The sequence below is a fragment of the Scyliorhinus torazame genome, chromosome 5 (assembly GCF_047496885.1).
Source record: "Scyliorhinus torazame isolate Kashiwa2021f chromosome 5, sScyTor2.1, whole genome shotgun sequence".
Lineage (NCBI taxonomy): Eukaryota > Metazoa > Chordata > Chondrichthyes > Carcharhiniformes > Scyliorhinidae > Scyliorhinus > Scyliorhinus torazame.
In genome coordinates this window covers 242696977-242715179 of record NC_092711.1, presented here as the reverse complement: position 1 = coordinate 242715179, position 18203 = coordinate 242696977, and the positions used below count along the sequence as shown (strand labels likewise).

Genomic DNA, 18203 nt, shown 5'->3' with positions numbered 1-18203 from the left:
TTGTTGGCCAACTGGGAATATTGCATCTTCTTTATATCCTACATACTAAAACTTCTGGAATTTTTGTCCACATGTAATGCTCGAAAATACAAATCAAGGGCACTGTTATATTTACTTAATTTCATATACATACCATCTAAACAAAATTTCATTCGGAATGCAAGGACCTACACTGTTTTTTTTCCCCCTCCTTCTTAATTTCCTATTGGAGAGCTGAAACAATATATATTTATTATTCAGAAGTGCATGGTTTTTCTTTTCTTCAGTGTTGCGTTATTCCAGTAGAAACTAAGTCCTCTGTTTCCGGTGCCTTTGTCTTTTTGACCTGCTATGGCCTAGTGCTCACCTGATCTGGTGATTCGTCCTCAATGGCTTTAATAGAATTTGCTCTGACATTTTAATTAAAATACTGCCACTGCCACACATACTGCAATCACAGGCAGATGATAAAAAGGGCAATGTACCAGGTGAAAACTCGTGCATGCTGCACTTGGAGCAGAACTGCACCTGATGTTCCTTGTTATTATCGCTGGTATGTGAACAAAAGAATTTCAATTATGTTTTAAGTAATGTAAATGATAGGTAAAGCTTTTCTTCTTTGTAAATGGGCTGGAAGTTTTACATTCACATCAATCCATGTAACGTGGTAAACATTAGAAGGCATAACGTAGCGAGCTATTTCTTGCAGAGTTTTAACTGGACCTTTGTTGATTGCTTTAATATTTACAGCATTGGTAAACCAAAAGCAGCATCCAAACTAAATGTTCAATCACTTCTTGTGTTTTCTCTCAGTTGAAAATTTTCCAATTCAAGAGGGAAGATAATCTCAAAGTATCCCGAATCTGCAATGATTTCCAGCTGCATCTGCAAATTCATTAAAACAACCATTCCACATGATCAAGCTAGAAGCATAAACCCCAATAGTTGCTTTTGAATTTAGAATGGTGAATACCAATTTCCAACAGATTAAAAAGTACCATTCCAAGTTATAGAATCATTATATTATACAGAACACAAGGAGACCATTTGGTCCATTGTGCCTGTACTGTCTCTTTGAAACAGATATCTAATTACTCCCACTTCCTTGTTCTTTCCTATATTAGTTTAATGAGCACAGTCTGTATCCTTTTCTCAAAACAAGTTCCTAACACTGAACACTGGCGCTTGGAATGTGAAATACTGAAAAGGTTCAGTTTATTCTAACCATTTGCCTTCCTAATTATTTGCATACCAGCATGCTGACTTTTGTGTTTTATATCTAAGGGCACCCATATTCCTCTGTAATGCAGCATTCTAGTTTCTCGATTCTACTGAAATTTTGCTTTTCTATTCTTCCTACCGAAGTGAATAACCTCAACTGGATTATACTTTGTCAATTTTTACCCACTCGCTTAACTTATCTGTATCCCTTTTGCATCCTCACAGCTTGCTTTCCCACCTATCTTTGTTTGGTCAGAAAATTTGGCTATAATGCACATGGGCCAAAATTTTATTTCTTTTCTATGCATAAAAATTAACACCAAAAATTAAAATGCGAAAGCTAGCAAACTCGCTAGTTTGCCCTTCAGCATTGAAGATCCTGAGCTAGAACTCAGCTTACAAACAGAAAGTGAAAAATGAAAAAAAAAAATCACTCAACTGCTTTGTCAGGATGACAACAATAATTATTCCTGGCAATCACAATGTAGCTAGAATTAATATGAGTCAGCAGCAAAAAAAACAAACAAAACCTCTACTTCAGCAGTCTCAGCTTAATGAATCCATCGTCAAGGTTATGAGCAATAAGAGTGAGAGGAGCACCCGATTTTGCAAAACGCATTTCTGGAACATTCATTAATGTTGTGCTGTTGATATAGACTGGCTTCAAGTAATCAGTGTGCACAACATGTAATTTGTGTAATTTGACAATATGCAAAATTACCAGATGTGAAGTGGCATTAGGATATCGATGGCTTGGTGAAGAAGGCGGCAAAACTCTTAAGATAAGTAGTTTTGACTTTTATAGTTTACTTGTGAGGGAACAACAATCACAATGTTCATCTTTTTGCAAGTTTTATTCGTGAAGTTAATTTGAGATGCTACTCAAGGGCTTATTTGTCAGAAAATAATAAAATTAGTACAAAATGTTGAGGGGTTTCAGTTGATGAAACAGGAGTGAACCACTGAAGCCAATTGTGTGAGCCTTTGTTTGTACTAAAAATCTATAACATATAAAAGCACAACAGAAGTTCCCTAGAATGGCACATTGACACAGACTCATAGCAATTAGATCAATGCAACAATTAACAAATCTGTTTACATGCCATCATGCCGAAACAGGTCATCAACTTACCGTCAGTCTTAGCTCACTGCTAAAATAAAAACTATTCCGAATGGGGAAATAAACAGAAACTGCGGGATGTGGATAACAGAGATAAAAAGTATCTGAAAAGTGAAGATAGATGGGCAGCCAATTAAAGCACGGGCCTCTAAGCTTTTATTTTCAGTTGCTGACTTATCTATTTTCAACATTCAAGTTTCATTCCTGTATCTGTTTAGATTTGGGAAACAATTATTTCATTGTACTATCATCTCTTATTCCTAAATTCCAGTGTTTTGTGTTTACTGATGCATGGAAATAGATTATTTATTATTTTAGAAACATAGGAGTAGGCCATTCAGCCCCACGAGCCTGTCCTGTCATTTAATGAGATCATGGCTGATCTGTGGCCGAACTCCATATACCCACCCTTGGCCCTTAGCCCTTAATATCTTTGCTTAACAAAAATCTATCTCAGATTTAAAATTAACAACTGTTCTAGCTTCAACTGTGGGAGAGAGTTCCAAACCTCTACCACCCTTTGTGTGAAGAAGTTCTTCCCAACATCTCTCCTAAACGGTCTGGCCCTAATTTTTAGACTATGCCCCCTAGTTTTAGAATCTCCAACCAGAGAAATAATTCATCTTTATTTCTGCCCTGTATTTCCCTGTTAATATCTTGAATTTTTGATTAGTTAGATGTTCACTGGTTTGACAAACCACAGTCAGATGTACCTTCTACACTTCTCCAACAAGCTTCAAACATACCAGTATGATTTTTCATTCATAGTTATATTTTTTGTTTATAGAGATCTATTAGAGATATCATGTTCACACACACACACAAAAGCTAAATTGTCATTATCATTCAGTAAGTTAATTACATTAGAATGGTATTTATAAAAGGATGACTCAAAGACTGGTAAGACAGAAGAAAAAAAAAGACTGAACACCGCTGCAATAGCACGTCATTCTTTTGCAAATGTGTTCTCATTAAAATGTAACCAGAACAACAATTATGACCCCAGGTGTTGTACATAATGTCTAGCTTTGGAGTGTGAAGTGATTGCTTCATTATGTGCGTGAGTTATTGATGTGTTAGCATGTGTGATTACTGTAATGTCATGTCAGAAGCAAGCAACAGTTCTCATCGAGGTAGTCAGGTTCCTGAATAACGTGATCAGGTATACTTTTCATATCTATTTCAAGATCATTAGTTTTAAGCTTCTAAAAATTGTTTCCAACCTCTTGAGTGTGTCACATTAATAGATAACCACTTTTTATATTACTCCGCATGCAATTATGTCTCATCACAATGTGACATTGCTCAATAATATTTGCTTCTGGTTAAAGGTCCCTAGAGATCAAATCAGAGTTACAGTAGATCAGTATTCCAACAGTAAAACAGAAGTTATGTTATCAATACATAAAATAAGATTAACAAAACACTGCAGTGATGCAATACCCAGTATAGAAAGAAGCCACTCTAAAAAAAGCCACAAAAGCAAAATAATGCAGCTACGAGAAATCAAAATATCCTTTTGGTTGAAAGGTCACACATTAAATATTAACTGCTTTGCTTCCCACAGACACTGTCAGATTTGCTGAGTATCTCCAGCATATTCTGTTTTTAAGTTAAAAAAATGCACCCAGGTTTTTATCCATGGTTTATTCGGAGTTAGGTGATTTCAACTGCAGTATCAGCAGGGGAAAATAAGTTTCTCATTATCAACACTAGTAATCATAGAATCTCAGAATATCAACAGCACTGAAGGAGGCATTTCAGCCCATGGAGTCTGCACCGAGGCCCAATCCCCCGCCATGTCCCCATAATCCCACTCTAAGGGGCAATTTAGTATAGCCAATGCACCTAACCTGCACACCTTTGGACTGTGGGAGGGAATCGGAGGATCCATGCACACACTGGAAGAATGTGCAAACTCCACACAGACAGTCACCCGAGGCCGGAATCGAACCCGGGTCTCTCGAGGCTGGGAGGCAGCAGTGCTGACCATTGTGCCACAATGCCATGACCGTATTTCTGTTCATAACACCAATTTACAATCACGGTTCCTGCCGATCTGCTATGATGGCGAATCCAGGGTCTTCTGGTGATTCAGAATTTGCCAACCGATCAAGCAATTGAAGTAAAAAGATCCCTATTCAAGTCCCAAAGTACAAACAGCGAACCAGACACCACAACGTATCATTCAATGAAACATGTAGAAGCTATTTCGTCAGGATTGTACCACCTCGTCTTCAATTCTGATGTTGAGTCTCAGAAAGGAGAGGGAGGTGGGGGGGGAAAAGAGACATCGGTCGGGGTGATGTATACATCGATCCAGGGGGGGCGGGCACCATACTAGCGGGTGAGTTAGCACAAGGAAGTACGAATGAGAGGTGTGGCGCTGCAGCACATCTCCCAACCGGGGGGGGGGGGGGGGGGGGGGGGGGAGAAGAGGTGCCTGGCGACAGGGGGAGAGAACTCTCTAAAGGGGAGGGGGCTATAGGGGGGTTAAACAGAGGGGGCAGGATGGGAGGTGAGAGGGTGCTAAGCTGGCTACGGCAGATCATGCATGGCGGCAACGGACGCAAAGGCACAGCAAACAGCCACTTTGGAGGGCCCCAAAAACAGGAAACCCTGGGGTGCAGGGACACATCCACATGGCGTACATAGATGGTGGCCACCTTGGCTGACCCCCTAACAAAAGGAAACCCCAGAGTGTAGGGGCCTGGGCTCAGGGTGAGGACAGTGACCACAGCTATCTTGGATAGCCCCCTAACAAAGAGAAACCCCAGAGTGCAGGGGCCCGGGCTCAGGGTGAAGATAGTGACCACGGCCATCTTGGATGGCCCCCTAAAAAAAGGAAAACCCGGAGTGCAGGGACCCGGGCTCAGGGTGAGGATGGTGATGACGGCCATCGTGGATGGCCCCCTAACAAAGGGAAATCCCAGAGTTCAGGGGCACATCCACAACGCAAGTATGGTTGCTCCCGCAGGAAGAGCGGGGGCCAGAAACTCCCCATCAGAATCGTCACCTAGAACATCAGGGGACTTAACGGTCCAGTGAAAGGATCCAGAGTATTCGTCTATCTGAAAAGTATGAAAGCCCACATAGTCTTCCTCCAGGAGACCCACCTGAGGGAGACAGAACGACTGCTGATAAGGTCAAGCTGTGTGGGACAGATTTATCATTCATGCTATGGGACAGGGGCAATGGGAGTTCCCATATTGCTCAATAAGACAACAGCATTCACAGCGATGAGGACAGTTATGGACCAAGGGGGAAGGTACGTCATGGTTAGTGGTGTCCTGAAAGGGGCAGCAGTGGTCCTTGTAAATGTGTACGCTCCTAACTGGGACAACGCGGAATTCATAAAAAAGACTATAGTGGAATTCCCCGACATACATACACACCGACTCATCATGGGGGGGACAAAGTCCAACATGGCAAAGGAACTGGGCCTGTTCATGGAATAGATAGGGGCAGTGGACCCATGGAGGTTCACACACCTGGGGGAGAAGGCGTTTTCCTTCTTCTCCAAGGTTCACAGGGCCTACACCAGGATCGACTTCTTTGTAATGGGGAAAGCGGTGCTTCCGGGGATAGTGGGAACAGAATACTTTGTGATCGTAATCTCTGACCGCGCTCCACATTACGTGGATGTGAGGCTGGAGATGGGCCGATCACAATGCCCTCATGGTGGCTTGACAGACCTCCTCATCAATAAGGCTTTCTGCGAATGGATATCACAGGCCATAGACAGGTACATTACCAACAACCAGAATGGGGAGATCCCACTCTCCACGTTCTGGGAGGTGCTGAAGGCAGTGAGAAGCGGGGGGAAGTATTGCGTATAAGGCACACAGAGATGGGAAGGACAGGACGGTGAGGCAAATGTTGGTTGACTCCATCTAGAGGTAGACCGGTGGTAATCCACAGCCTCAACTCTAGACCTACTGGGAGAGCGGAAGGAACTGAAAATGGACTTTGACCTGCTCTCCATGGGGAAAGCAATGCACCAGCTCCGACAGACGCGGGGTACGAACACGGAGACAAAGCTATCCGCCTGCTGGCTCACTAACTGAGAAAGCAGGCAGCTATGATGGAAATAGCTCAGGTTAGGGACAGCAACGTCAGGCTCGTCACCATGCCAGAAAGGGTCAACAAGGCCTTCCTGACCTTCTACTGAGGGCTGTACAATTCCGAGCTTTCCACGGGGGACTCGGGGATGAAGCAGTTCCTCAACAGACTAGACATGTCGATTATGGGGGAAGAGAATAGACGGGGCCTCAAAGCACTATTAAATCTTGCAGAGGTCATGGAGAGCATCAACTCCATGCAGGTGGGGAAGGGCGCCAGGACCAGATGGATTCCCCGAGGACTTCTACAAAAGAGTGACACCAGCACTGGCCCCACACTTGTGGAAGACATTTGCAGACTCGCTAGCAAGGGGCTCCCTGCCACTAACACCACACAAGCATCAACATCGCTGATACCCAAAAAGAGCAAAGATCCAACTGAATGCGGATCCGACAGGCCCATCTCGCCTAACCAAAATATCCACAATGGGCAACTTCTGCAACAACCACAGGTTTGCTCCTGCAATAATGGATGCCACTTTCAAAAGGTGGAGACAGGACGAGGAGCCACTGACAGTTCGAGACATGTACACAGACGACAGAGTAGCCACCCATAAGGATCTCCCGGAGAGGTTCCAAATAGCAAAAATAAACAAAGACACACGCAGGTCAAAAACTTCCCCCGTAAGGAGGCTTTGACATACCCCCAGATACCAGGACATTCGTTAATCGAGGAACTGCTGGACGCGTATGACCTAGGGAAGGAAAACAGGGGGACCTACACTGGCAACCGTTGTAGAAGGTACACTCCCCCTCACTAGACGAGACAAGGGAAAAACGAAAGGAAGAACTAGGCATAGAAGTAGGTGGAGGACTCTGGAGGGCAGCATGGTAGCATAGTGGTTAGCACAATTGCTTCACAGCTTCAGGGTCCCACGTTCGATTCCCGGCTTGGGTCACTGTGCGGAGTCTGCACGTTCTCCCCGTGTGTGCGTGGGTTTCCTCCGGGTGCTCCGGTTTCCTCCCACAGTCCAAAAGATGTGCAGGTTAGGTGGATTGGCCATGCTAAATTGCCCTTAGTGTCCAAAATTGCCCTTAGTGTTGGGTGGGGTTACTGGGTTATGGGGATAGGGTGGAGGTGTGGGCTTGGGTAGGGTGCTCTTTCAAAGAGCCGGTGCGGACTCGATGGGCCGAATGGCCTCCTTCTGCACTGTAAATTCTATGAAATTCTATGAAGAACTACACAGGGGTGAACTCCACCTCCACATACGCAGGGCTAAATCTAAAGCAGCTAAAGGTGGTGCACAGAGTGCACCTAACCATATCCCGAAAGAGTAGATTCTTTCCAGAGATGCAGGACAAATAGGAACAGTGTCAGGGCGGCCGAGCCAACCACATCCACATGTTCTGGGTCTACCCCAGACTTGTTGGGTACCGGATGACCATCTGTGAGGCTATTTCCTTGGTTGTGGGAGTGTTGGTGGCCAAAAGTGGCAGTCTTGAGGGTATCAGATCAGCCAGAGCTCTTTATGGGGAGGGGGACGACACTCGAGCCTTTGCTGCCCTGAATGCCTGCTGGAGGATCCTGCTCAGCTGGTGATCAACAGCACCACCTAAAACTGCAGACTGGCTGTCCGATCTGGCGGAAGTTGTCGAGCCGGCAAAAATAAAATTTGCCATCTGGGGGTCGGAAGAGGGCTCCCAGAGGACATGGAAGCCGTTCACCAACTTTTTCCAAGATCTGTTTGTAGCCAGCAACCAGTAGAGTAAGGGGGGGGGGGGGGGGGGGGCGGGGGGACACAAATTCCCAAGAGATAAAGGAGAAAAGGAGAGAGAGAGGGGGTGGGCTGAAGGAGAGGGAGTGAAGGCAGGCAAAGAAAATGAGAGAAACTAGGGATGAAGTAGCAGGGACTAGTCAGAAGGCAAGTTTAAGCCCATATTAAACTGTAAATAGACACCTGTAAATGCGTGCTCTGGCCACGTTGGCGACTATAACAGATGTATGCTGACTAAAGGGGGACCACAGCCAGAGCAGGAGGGAAGACAAGTGGCTGTAAATATATGTACTGATTTCTGTTTGTCTTTTTTTGCCATTGCTTATTTTCCCTTGTGGCGTGGTTATGCAATATGTGACTTATGAATTGTTGAATACAAGGTGCGAGAACCCAATAAAAACACTGAAAACAAATTGGCAATTTTAAATTAAGACAAATCAGTGTGGCAGATGGAGTGTGGCAGAATACAAATGTCCATCCTGTCACGGTGTGCATTGATTAAAGTCTTTGGTTCTCACCAGTTTCTTCATTTTCACTGTACTGGGTAAACAGTGAAGACACCACAGGTTCCAAGTCTTCTTTGGCAGTTCCATTTGACAGGCAAGTTAAGTGGACCAGATCTATTTTAAAGTCAAGTTAAAGAGACACATTGTTAAAATGAAACAAAATGACAAGGGTTGAACAAGCAATTCAAGTGCTGCCAAGATAAGCTTTCTGCAAACCAATCAGATGTTTTGTAGTGCAGCTTTTTCTCATTTTACAGCTTAAATTTAAGGATTTTATTTCTTTCACATTTTGGAATAAATGACAATTTGCACTTTGAAATAAATGAACAGTCTGGGTTCCACATCTATCGCCAGTACCACATGATATAGGTCTTGACTATCCAAAGCAATGGAAGTTTATACATCAAGGTTAGACATTTAATTTATGGTGACGCTCTTGGTAGAGGCAACTTTATTACAGACTGAGGGATTTATGCACATCGGATATCGAGACATGCAACCTCATAAACAGCATTATTTATTGATGAAAATGAACATTGTAAATTTAGAAACATAAACGGTCGACATCTCAATCAAAAATAAGTTTTGAGTATGAGGTTATCACTGTGATATTTTGAACATCAACTACAATTTAAGCCACGTGGTTGTTTTTTGTTTTGCTTAAAAAACTGATCACAGGTGGAGGTGTGCCTTAATTATTTGGTACTTCACATTATTAAGAGTAGTGTTTCTTTTTGTTTCGTGCATTTCAATTGTCAAGAGGTGTCAATAAGGATATTATTTTTAACGCCGTGAGATACTGCTTTCCTCAAAATATTTACAAGTTGTTCAGCAAAGGCACTAACATCCCAAAATTATACAGACTTCTTGCCAAAGATGTTTGGCGTGTTGTTAAAGTACATACGTGGGTGAGGCTCTTGCAATTTTCTTGTCCTGAATAAAAACTGCACACCTTTCAATGGCATGCTCCCCACTGTACCATGCAGTACTGACAGATTCAGAATGTCTAAGGCTTGGATCGCTGGGGAGCAAACAATTAGCTTGCTGTCACCAGTTGACAAAAATGGCAGGTTGGAGTGGAGACGTGGAAAAGAAACTTGTCAGGGTTTGCACTCAATTGCTAGTTGGAAAGTGCATGTGTACTTATTCAACATCTATGCACAAGATATAGGTGCAGGAGTAAACCATATGCCTCTCAATCCTGCTTCACCACTCAATAAAATTATGGCTGACTGTGGGCTTCAACTCCACTTTCCTGCCCTCTCCCCATACTGAATTCACTTGTGATAGCTCCATGGTCAAAAAGATCTGGTCCACACACTGCTTAGCTCACTCACAGAAATATTTGGTTAATTGGGGCACAGAAGAGTTTCTGTCACCTGTGAAACTATATTCTAACAGAACTCAATGACTTTTGACAGGAGTATGGGAAGTAAAGCAAGGGGAAAAATAACAAAAAGAAACAAAACTAACAAGTTGAGAGAATTTTTGCAGACTGGTACAGTTTCCAAATAGCAATAAGCATGTTGCAGCACAAACAGTTTTGGACTACTCGGCTCAGTAGATGCTGCTGTCGGATTGGGTAACTAGCAGGAAGAGCAATGATTTCAGTTCAACTTAGGCGACCTCTAAAGCACTTGGACAAGATACACAGATACTCAGTAGAAATAGCATATATTGAGCTGAAAAGCTGCAGCAACTTTTCCTTATTTTTTCTTTTAGCAGGATACTTCATGCAGAGCAGGATACCCAAAGCTAGAGATTTCTTCAGGACTGCACCAATGTTCATCTCTGACCATCTGTCAGCAATTGTGATTTACACCGTCATATGCCAATGTGCAACTTGGTCACATGGGACCTTATTCAACTCTTTGTAAATGTTTGTACACTAATTAAACAATTTAGCAGTGACCATTTCAAAGTGGCAGTTTTGTATCGCCTTAATAATTTTCATATTATTCGACACAATGATTTACAGCTGCGTTTATGGACCTACTCCTTCAAACTTTTTCCACAGATGGTGCTTTTTCCAAGAAAAAGCCAAATTATAAAAGTACCGTATCAAAAGACATTTGTTAGATTGAAAGTAATTGAGAAATGATGAACCAGTTCAGAATGAAGAACTGCCTGGGCAGAAACTGGGTTAATTCTTCAGATTTCATTCACTTAACAGGTTCCTTTGCATATCAAATGTGCCATGAAGTGGAAGAAAGTTTTGTCGGATCACAGTACAAAACATACCCAGAAACACCCAAGATTCTTTGCAGGAAAATGGTGGTGATGTTGAGCGGGCCGGGCGGGCTGGTGGTGACGAGAATCTAATTTTCTTTATTGCAAAATACCTAACACCACATAAAACCTTGACACAATTGAACAATAAATCAAAAATAACCACTATATTTTATGGTACTTCATACTGTCTTTACATTCTGCCCTCTGCTACAGTCTGCCACATCAGTTTCTATTATCCAACACGTTTTAGTCACTCAGGTATGACTGAATTAGTAACATCAGCCAAAGCCATTTGTCATGTAATGCTCTCCTAGCAGGAAGAGCAATGATTTCAGTTCATGATTCGATCATTTGAGTCACATTTTCAGGGCAAGTGAAAGACTTCAGTTCCAGTCAGCTGGCAACTCTGATTACATGGGTGTCATCTTCAGAACACATGATCAGGGGCTTCAATAAAGGAATTAATCTTCAACAGTCAGTGACCAGGGTAAATCACTCAGTTAAAAATCAATTTAAATATGAAAAATAATGCAGGAAACAGGATTAGATATGGATTACAAAACAAAATAGTTGTTTGTTCAGGTGTTAAGTGCAAAATATCTCAACTTACAGGTGCCTTGTGGACAGGTATTTGAAGAGGGGCAGAGCTCAATGATTCGTACAGAAGGTTGATCTTTTTCCACTGCAGGCACAGTCAAAATAGAAATCTGTAAAGTTAGGGCATATAGTTAAGATTCACTGATAATCAACCTTATTCCTAAATTTGGACATTCATGCCATGGCTATTTGTTGCGTCTTGTTTTACACAATTGAGCTGCTGTTTGCCTGCGTAAGACTCACTGCACTTATGCGATGATGAGACTTCAGGATGATGCGACATAATATGATATATCACTGGAAGTTGTCTTTAGTGACAAATATCATTCCATTATCTGGAGATCATTAATATTATTGCTGAGGGGAAAAATTCTTATTGCAAACCAGAACAGCAAGATGCTGGAATAAGTCCACAGAACTGTCCTTGAATCAGGATTGCATTTCTCCAAACAAATGGGTATCTAGTTAACTGCAGTAGCTGTCATATTTCAGACTGAGAGATTTTTCATTAATATCTTTATTCCCATAGATCATGTTTTTCATCTTTCTTTCTACCTATTCATCGCCACAAGAGAGGTTGCCGAGTCACATATTGGGAAATCTATTTTTCCCTCCACAGGAGATTTAAAAAAAAAATTGAATGGGTGAGTCAACTTGCAGGCAGAGGTGAAAACATCAGGATCGTAGTAATGAAGAGAAACCTGCTTGCATCATATAAGCAGTTATAGCACAAATTGGAAAGCCTATCAAGGAATTCATAGAATTTCATAGAATTTGCAGTGCAGGAGGAGGCCATTCAGCCTATCGAGTCTGCACCGGCCCTTGGAAAGAGCACCCTACCCAAGCCCACACCTCCACCCAATTCCCGTAACCCCACCCCACCTTTTGGACACTAAGGGCAATTAAGCATGGCCAATCCACCTAACCTGCACATCTTTGGACTGTGGGAGGAAACCGGAGCACCCGGAGGAAACCCACGCAATTGTCACATCAAACCAAAGTATGGAGAAGACTGCTTCCAGTCTGTGTGGTGTCATCTCCCAGGGCATCATCATTCTGTAGCCTAACTTGGAAAATCCAAGGGCCGTGTGGCTGGGTTCTCACAACAAAAATCAATCTTCACAGCCTTATCAGCTTTGGTGAAATCTCTAAAGGGCTGCCAGCTAGACTCAGAGCTTCACCTTGGATAGATTGTTGGATTACATGGAAATGCGCTTTCAAGCAGCCACTCCTTTTAAATCTTGTCTCCCTCAGACCTGTGGAACTGATGGTGACTGTGACTTATGGAGTGATACAGCTGTGACTGTACCTGAGCTGACATTGCAAGGTGGAGTTGTGCAAAAGTGTTAACAATCCTGTGTGCAAGGCGTCTTTATAAAGAGCTCATGGAGTAGGAGGGAACCCAGATAGGGGAGGTAAAGTGCAAGTGGGAAGATGAGCTGGGTAAGGAGCGAGCAGCAGGTCTGTGGGAGGGTGCTCTGAGTAGAGTCAACACATCCTCATCATGTGCCAGGCTCAGCCTGATACAATTCAAGGTGGTTCACCGGGAACACAGGATGGTAGCCCGGATGAGCAGCTTCTGCGGGGTGGAGTACAGGTGTGTGAGGTGTGCGGGAGGGCTCGCAAATCATGTCCACATGTTCTGGGCGTGTCCGCTTAGGAGATTCTGGCAGGAATTTGCGGATGTCATGTCTATGGTGCTAAAAACAAGGGTGACGCCAAGTCCAGAGGTGCCGATATTTGGAGTGTCGGAAGACCCGGGAGTCCAGGGGGGCGAGGGAGGCCAATGTTTTGGTCTTTGCCTCTTTGGTAGCCCGGAGACGGATCCTATTATCGTGGAGGGACTTGGAGCCCCCATAATCGGGTGTATGGGTTAGCGGCATGGCTGGGTTTCTCAAGCTTGAGAAAATTAAGTTTGCCCTGGGAGGATCAATGTTAGGGTTCATCCGGAGCTGGCTGCCGTTCATTGACGTCTTCGGGAAAAACTAAACTGTTAGCAGATACAATAGGAAGGGGGGGTGGGGGAGGGGGAGTTAGTTCAGTTTAGTTTAAACGGGATCAGTGAGGAGATGGAGGGACTGGGGAATTGTGTGTATAAGCCATGTTGGCTGGATATGGTTCTTGGTTGGGGGGTGTTATGTACTGAATTATGTTTACATTTTTATTTGTATCTTTTGTTGTTATAAAATCATAAATGTCTTAATAAAATGTTTTTTTTTTTTTAAAAATGAAACATACAACTGGTGAGTGCTTAATCGGAGTGATAGAAAAAAGACTGAAACAACCTATGCTGGGAAATTACTTAACAGTCCAAAGCACCATTGCACACACATCTTGATATGAGTGCTTGCAGCCGAGTGCCTTTTTAAATTGTGTTTCCAAGTTATGTCAGGTTGCAAAGCCAGCATCATCAGGTATTTTCTGAACAGGTTAGCTATTGAATGGGACTTCAGATCCAACTTGATGGCATCATAAGACCCCTATCTGAATTACTGAGGCACCCGCCTGTTTCTGGTTAAGTGTGTTTGCCAGAGTCAGTTCCAGAGTTAAAATGGTGATTCTGGTGGAACAGCCTACCACACGGTCACTCTGCTTGCTCGATTAAATTTTACATGTTTGATTGCCTTCAAAAGGATAGTGTCACGGGCAAAAAAAACAATCAGGTCTAATTGTACATCTCTGGGTTATGCTATCATATGGTTCTATATTGGACAACATGGGCACACACCTGAATGAAGAATCTTGGATTTATGCAAGTGGTCAGCATGGCTGTATCTAATAGAACATCTAAAACAGACTTTAAACTTCAGGTTCCAATTCAGCAATATTGCCAATGTTGCTACAAAAGGCATTCATTTGCTAAACACTAGATAGCAACATAACAATCGCAGCTGTGAAAGGAGGACGATGGGAAATCATTCTTTTGCAAAGAATACTTTAATGAGTTCATGTTATGTATCTCATGGCACTTATACCCAGCTGGGTGTTAGGCCTGTGTAAAAGATTTATTTTTGGTTATACTGAGCAATTAATATTGCACTGCACATTTTCCACTGAGGGATTCGTAGTCAAGCTCACAAGCCAGATGAGGAAGGCCATTCAATGAAACTGGGATCACACATTCAGAAAGGTCACAGAGTGACGGTATCCAAAACTTTAATTATTCTAGTTATTTTACTGCACTAACCTACCTGAAAATCAATTCCACATGTTTTGCATAAAGAACTTTGAGTCTCAACATCAGGCCTGCTTGTCCGTCAACTCCTGGACAGATCAACAATACTGCCAGCATTTGGATTTTTTGGATTCATCATCTAATAAGGTCTTTGTCAGCAGGCACATCTATCAAGACTGATCTCTAGTTAGGAACATGTCAACTCCAATAGTAGATCTTACATATATTGTTATCCATTTGAGTTTTTGTTAAATATATATGTGCACATGTATGCATGAGTAGGCAGAAAAATTACAAGGAAACAAGAAATAGGATGGCCCGTGGCTTATACACAAAATTCACTATGACCATGGCTGATTTTGAGCTTCAAATCCATTTTACTGCTAGTTCCCCATATCCCTTAATTCCCTGTGACACCAAAAATATGTCCACCCCTGCCTTAAATGTATTCAATGATGGAGCATACACAACCCTCTGGGGTAGAGAACTCCAAAGATTAACAACTCTTTGAGTGAAGTAATTTCAACTAATCTCAGCCATGAATGATTGACCTCTTATCCGGAGACTGCTCCCGTGTTTTAGATTCCTGAAACGGCAGAAACAATTTCTGGGTGTCTACCCTATCAAGTCCCCTCAGAATCTTGTAGGTTTCAAGCAGATCACCTCTCATTCTTCTAAACTCTGGAGAATATAAACCCAATTTGCTTATCCTATCATAGGAGAAATCCATCACCCCAGGAAACAATCAAGTGAACCAAAGTATGTTGACCTTATGTAAATTATGTTCCTTTTGAACAGTTACAGTTTACAACTATCACTTTTTTAAAAAAGATTGTCCAGTTGTCAGGCAACTATCATGAAACAATATTTTTTGCAAAACATCTCAAGTGACTGGATTTTACACAAATTGTAGAAATGAAAGAACTGTCACCACCTGCTCGGAATTGGACTTCAGGACAGAAGAATCTGTGATGAGCACTCCTCTTGAAATGTACCTTACGAAGAGAAAAATAGAAGAATTATGAACATACATACGAACTAGAAGGAGTAGGCCACTTGGCCCCTCTAGTCTGCTCCAATACTTAATAAGATATGACTGATCTAATTGTAACTTTAACCCCACATTCCTGCCAAACCCCGATAACCTTTCACCCCCCCTGTTAATGAAGAATCCATCGAGCTCTGCCTTAAAAATATTCAAAGACTCTGCTTCCACTGCCTTTTGAGGAAGCGAGTTCCAGAGGCTCACGGTTGTCTGGGAGAGAAAAAAAAATCTCCTAATCTCGGTGTTAAATAAGTGAGCCCTCATTTTTAAAAAAAGTTCTAGTTCTAGATTCCCCGACAAGAGGAAACATCCTCTCCACATTCTGCCTGTCAATACCCCTCAGCATCTTAAAGGTTTTGATCAAGTCGCCTCTTACTCTTCTAAACTCTATTCCAGTGCTGTTCAAATTTTTGTTTCCGGTGACCCACTTTTAGAAAATGGCCAATTCTAGTGACCCATGTCACGTTCACAATAGATTCTTCATAGTTACTTTTTAAAATGTCACATTCATTGTTGGCACTTCCGCATTATTAAATGTAAAAATTGTAAATTGAACTGCTGTTTCGCCTGAAAGGATAGCTCTGTCCTGACACCTTGCTGAAGGGTGTAACTCAGGATCATTTTATATCTTCATACCCATTGTTAACATTTGGATAATAGTGTCCAAGGGCTGTAATTATTAACAGGCTCAATATTACACAGTTTCAACAGTGTCATGTTAACTCTTTCAAAACCTAACACAACCTGGATAGGAAATTAAACTTAAAACTTCCACTTCAGAAACAGGAGCTCTAACTGCTGAACCAAAAACACGGTCAGACAGAATGTCTTTGAATGCCTGTCAGTACCGTTTCCCAGTAAATTTGTAAGACTGAAAACATGCTGAAGAAAAATTATGCTGGGCACAATGGCTGACCAATGTGCAAAACTCTATAGACACATTCCATTCCATACACCTGCAACACTTTACCGACTCCTGTATACATGAGTATAGTTTAATCACCAGCTAATGCCATCCTTGGCACACAATTAAAGACCCGATAAATGTAGACGCAAAGGTTCTTGTGGTATAGGAGCTAATTCAGCTAATTAAATCCATGTAGCCACATGGCAGTGACAGATAATTAGAGACAAGCACCTGGGAAGAGGGGGTGAAGAGTGGTGGGGGAAGTGATGAGAAAAAAAAAGAAACGTTCTTGAAAAACAAGAGGTGCTGGTGTGGAGAGACAATTCGGAAGTGGAGGGAGTGGACACAGGGGCTTGTAGGGGTGGAGGAGGCCGTATCTCCGGGTTAACGAAGAGAACGATAAAGGACCCACAGGGCTCTTCAGTGACATACTGAGCACTGAAATAATACAGATCCCGACGCTGAACACAGTCACCCAAAGAGAATTTTACAGGTCTCACTGCAAACTACCTAACTACACTGTGGCCCAGAAAGGCAAGAAAATCGACAGCACCGGCTTCTACATCAGCCTCATGTGGTCGTACACTGTACTGCAGTGAGAATTTACTCGGAGAGAAAACGGGAAAAACGGTCAGGCAATCTTTGGGGATAATTTTTGGAGACATTTTGGCCACCCATTTTACACTATCCTGTGACCCCGCGACGCCCACTTTGAAAAACACTACTCTAGTGAATACAAATTATGCAACAGTGGTGTGGAACATAGAACCAAGGAGTAACATAAATTGCAGCAATAACATCTCAATAGTACGACACAGTTTAAAGAATCACCATAATGCAAGATATCTTTTTTTTTTTAAATTTGTAAAATGTTTAAGTATTACTTTTGTATTTAAAAAAAATATGGATGAGGATTTTTTTTAATAAAGGTCCAATGATTATAGTTCATATACAGCATTAAGGGAGGTAATGTTTAGATTCAAGATTTTTCTTACCACAGAAAATGGAGTTCCTACTCAAAAAGTACTGGACCAACAACTATACAAAAACAGTACCAACTCCACAGAACGATAAGATAGCTGGGAGAGTGTCAAAAGTGCATCATGCTCAAAGGGTTTGCACAATGTTCAACTACAAAGACCAAAGTTTATGGTCATGTGATCCTGAGTCCCTTGCAAACATACTTCCGAGACAAAATTCTTTTTAATGCACTTTTATATTCCCTTTATTACTTAATTGTAGTTTTCTAGGTTTGAATTTTACTATTGCATCTTTCACTAACATCTTGCACGTCTAGTCATGTATTTCCGAGACTTAGACAGGAACAAGAAAGTGGGGTGGCATGGGAGGAGAGAGTTCCCGGTGCATAAAGTTGAAGGAAGTTTATTTTTTGCTAAGGGAGGCTTGTTGCCGTAGATTTTCATCTTGCCATCATCAAAACAAATGCAAGAATGCCAAATTTCAAATAACTACCACAATTAATACTGCATGAGAAAAGCGTGCTGATTGGTTGACAAGTCAACTCTGATTGGCTGAGGTACTGCCATGTAGAAAGCATCGGGGAACTATAGGCTCTAAAATTCAT

General features: G+C 42.3%; 1 protein-coding gene across 1 annotated transcript in view; it reads right to left on the bottom strand.

Annotated features, from left to right (window-relative positions):
• The window catches only part of chm (CHM Rab escort protein), a 189857-nt gene that overhangs the window by 18627 nt on the left and 153027 nt on the right, over window positions 1–18203 (bottom strand). Inside the window, exons 11-13 of the mRNA XM_072505223.1 lie at window positions 15601–15661; window positions 11505–11601; window positions 8675–8776 (exon numbers count right to left, since the gene is read on the bottom strand). Coding sequence (XP_072361324.1) covers window positions 8675–8776; window positions 11505–11601; window positions 15601–15661 — 260 coding nt within the window. The remainder of the gene's footprint in view (window positions 1–8674; window positions 8777–11504; window positions 11602–15600; window positions 15662–18203) is intronic.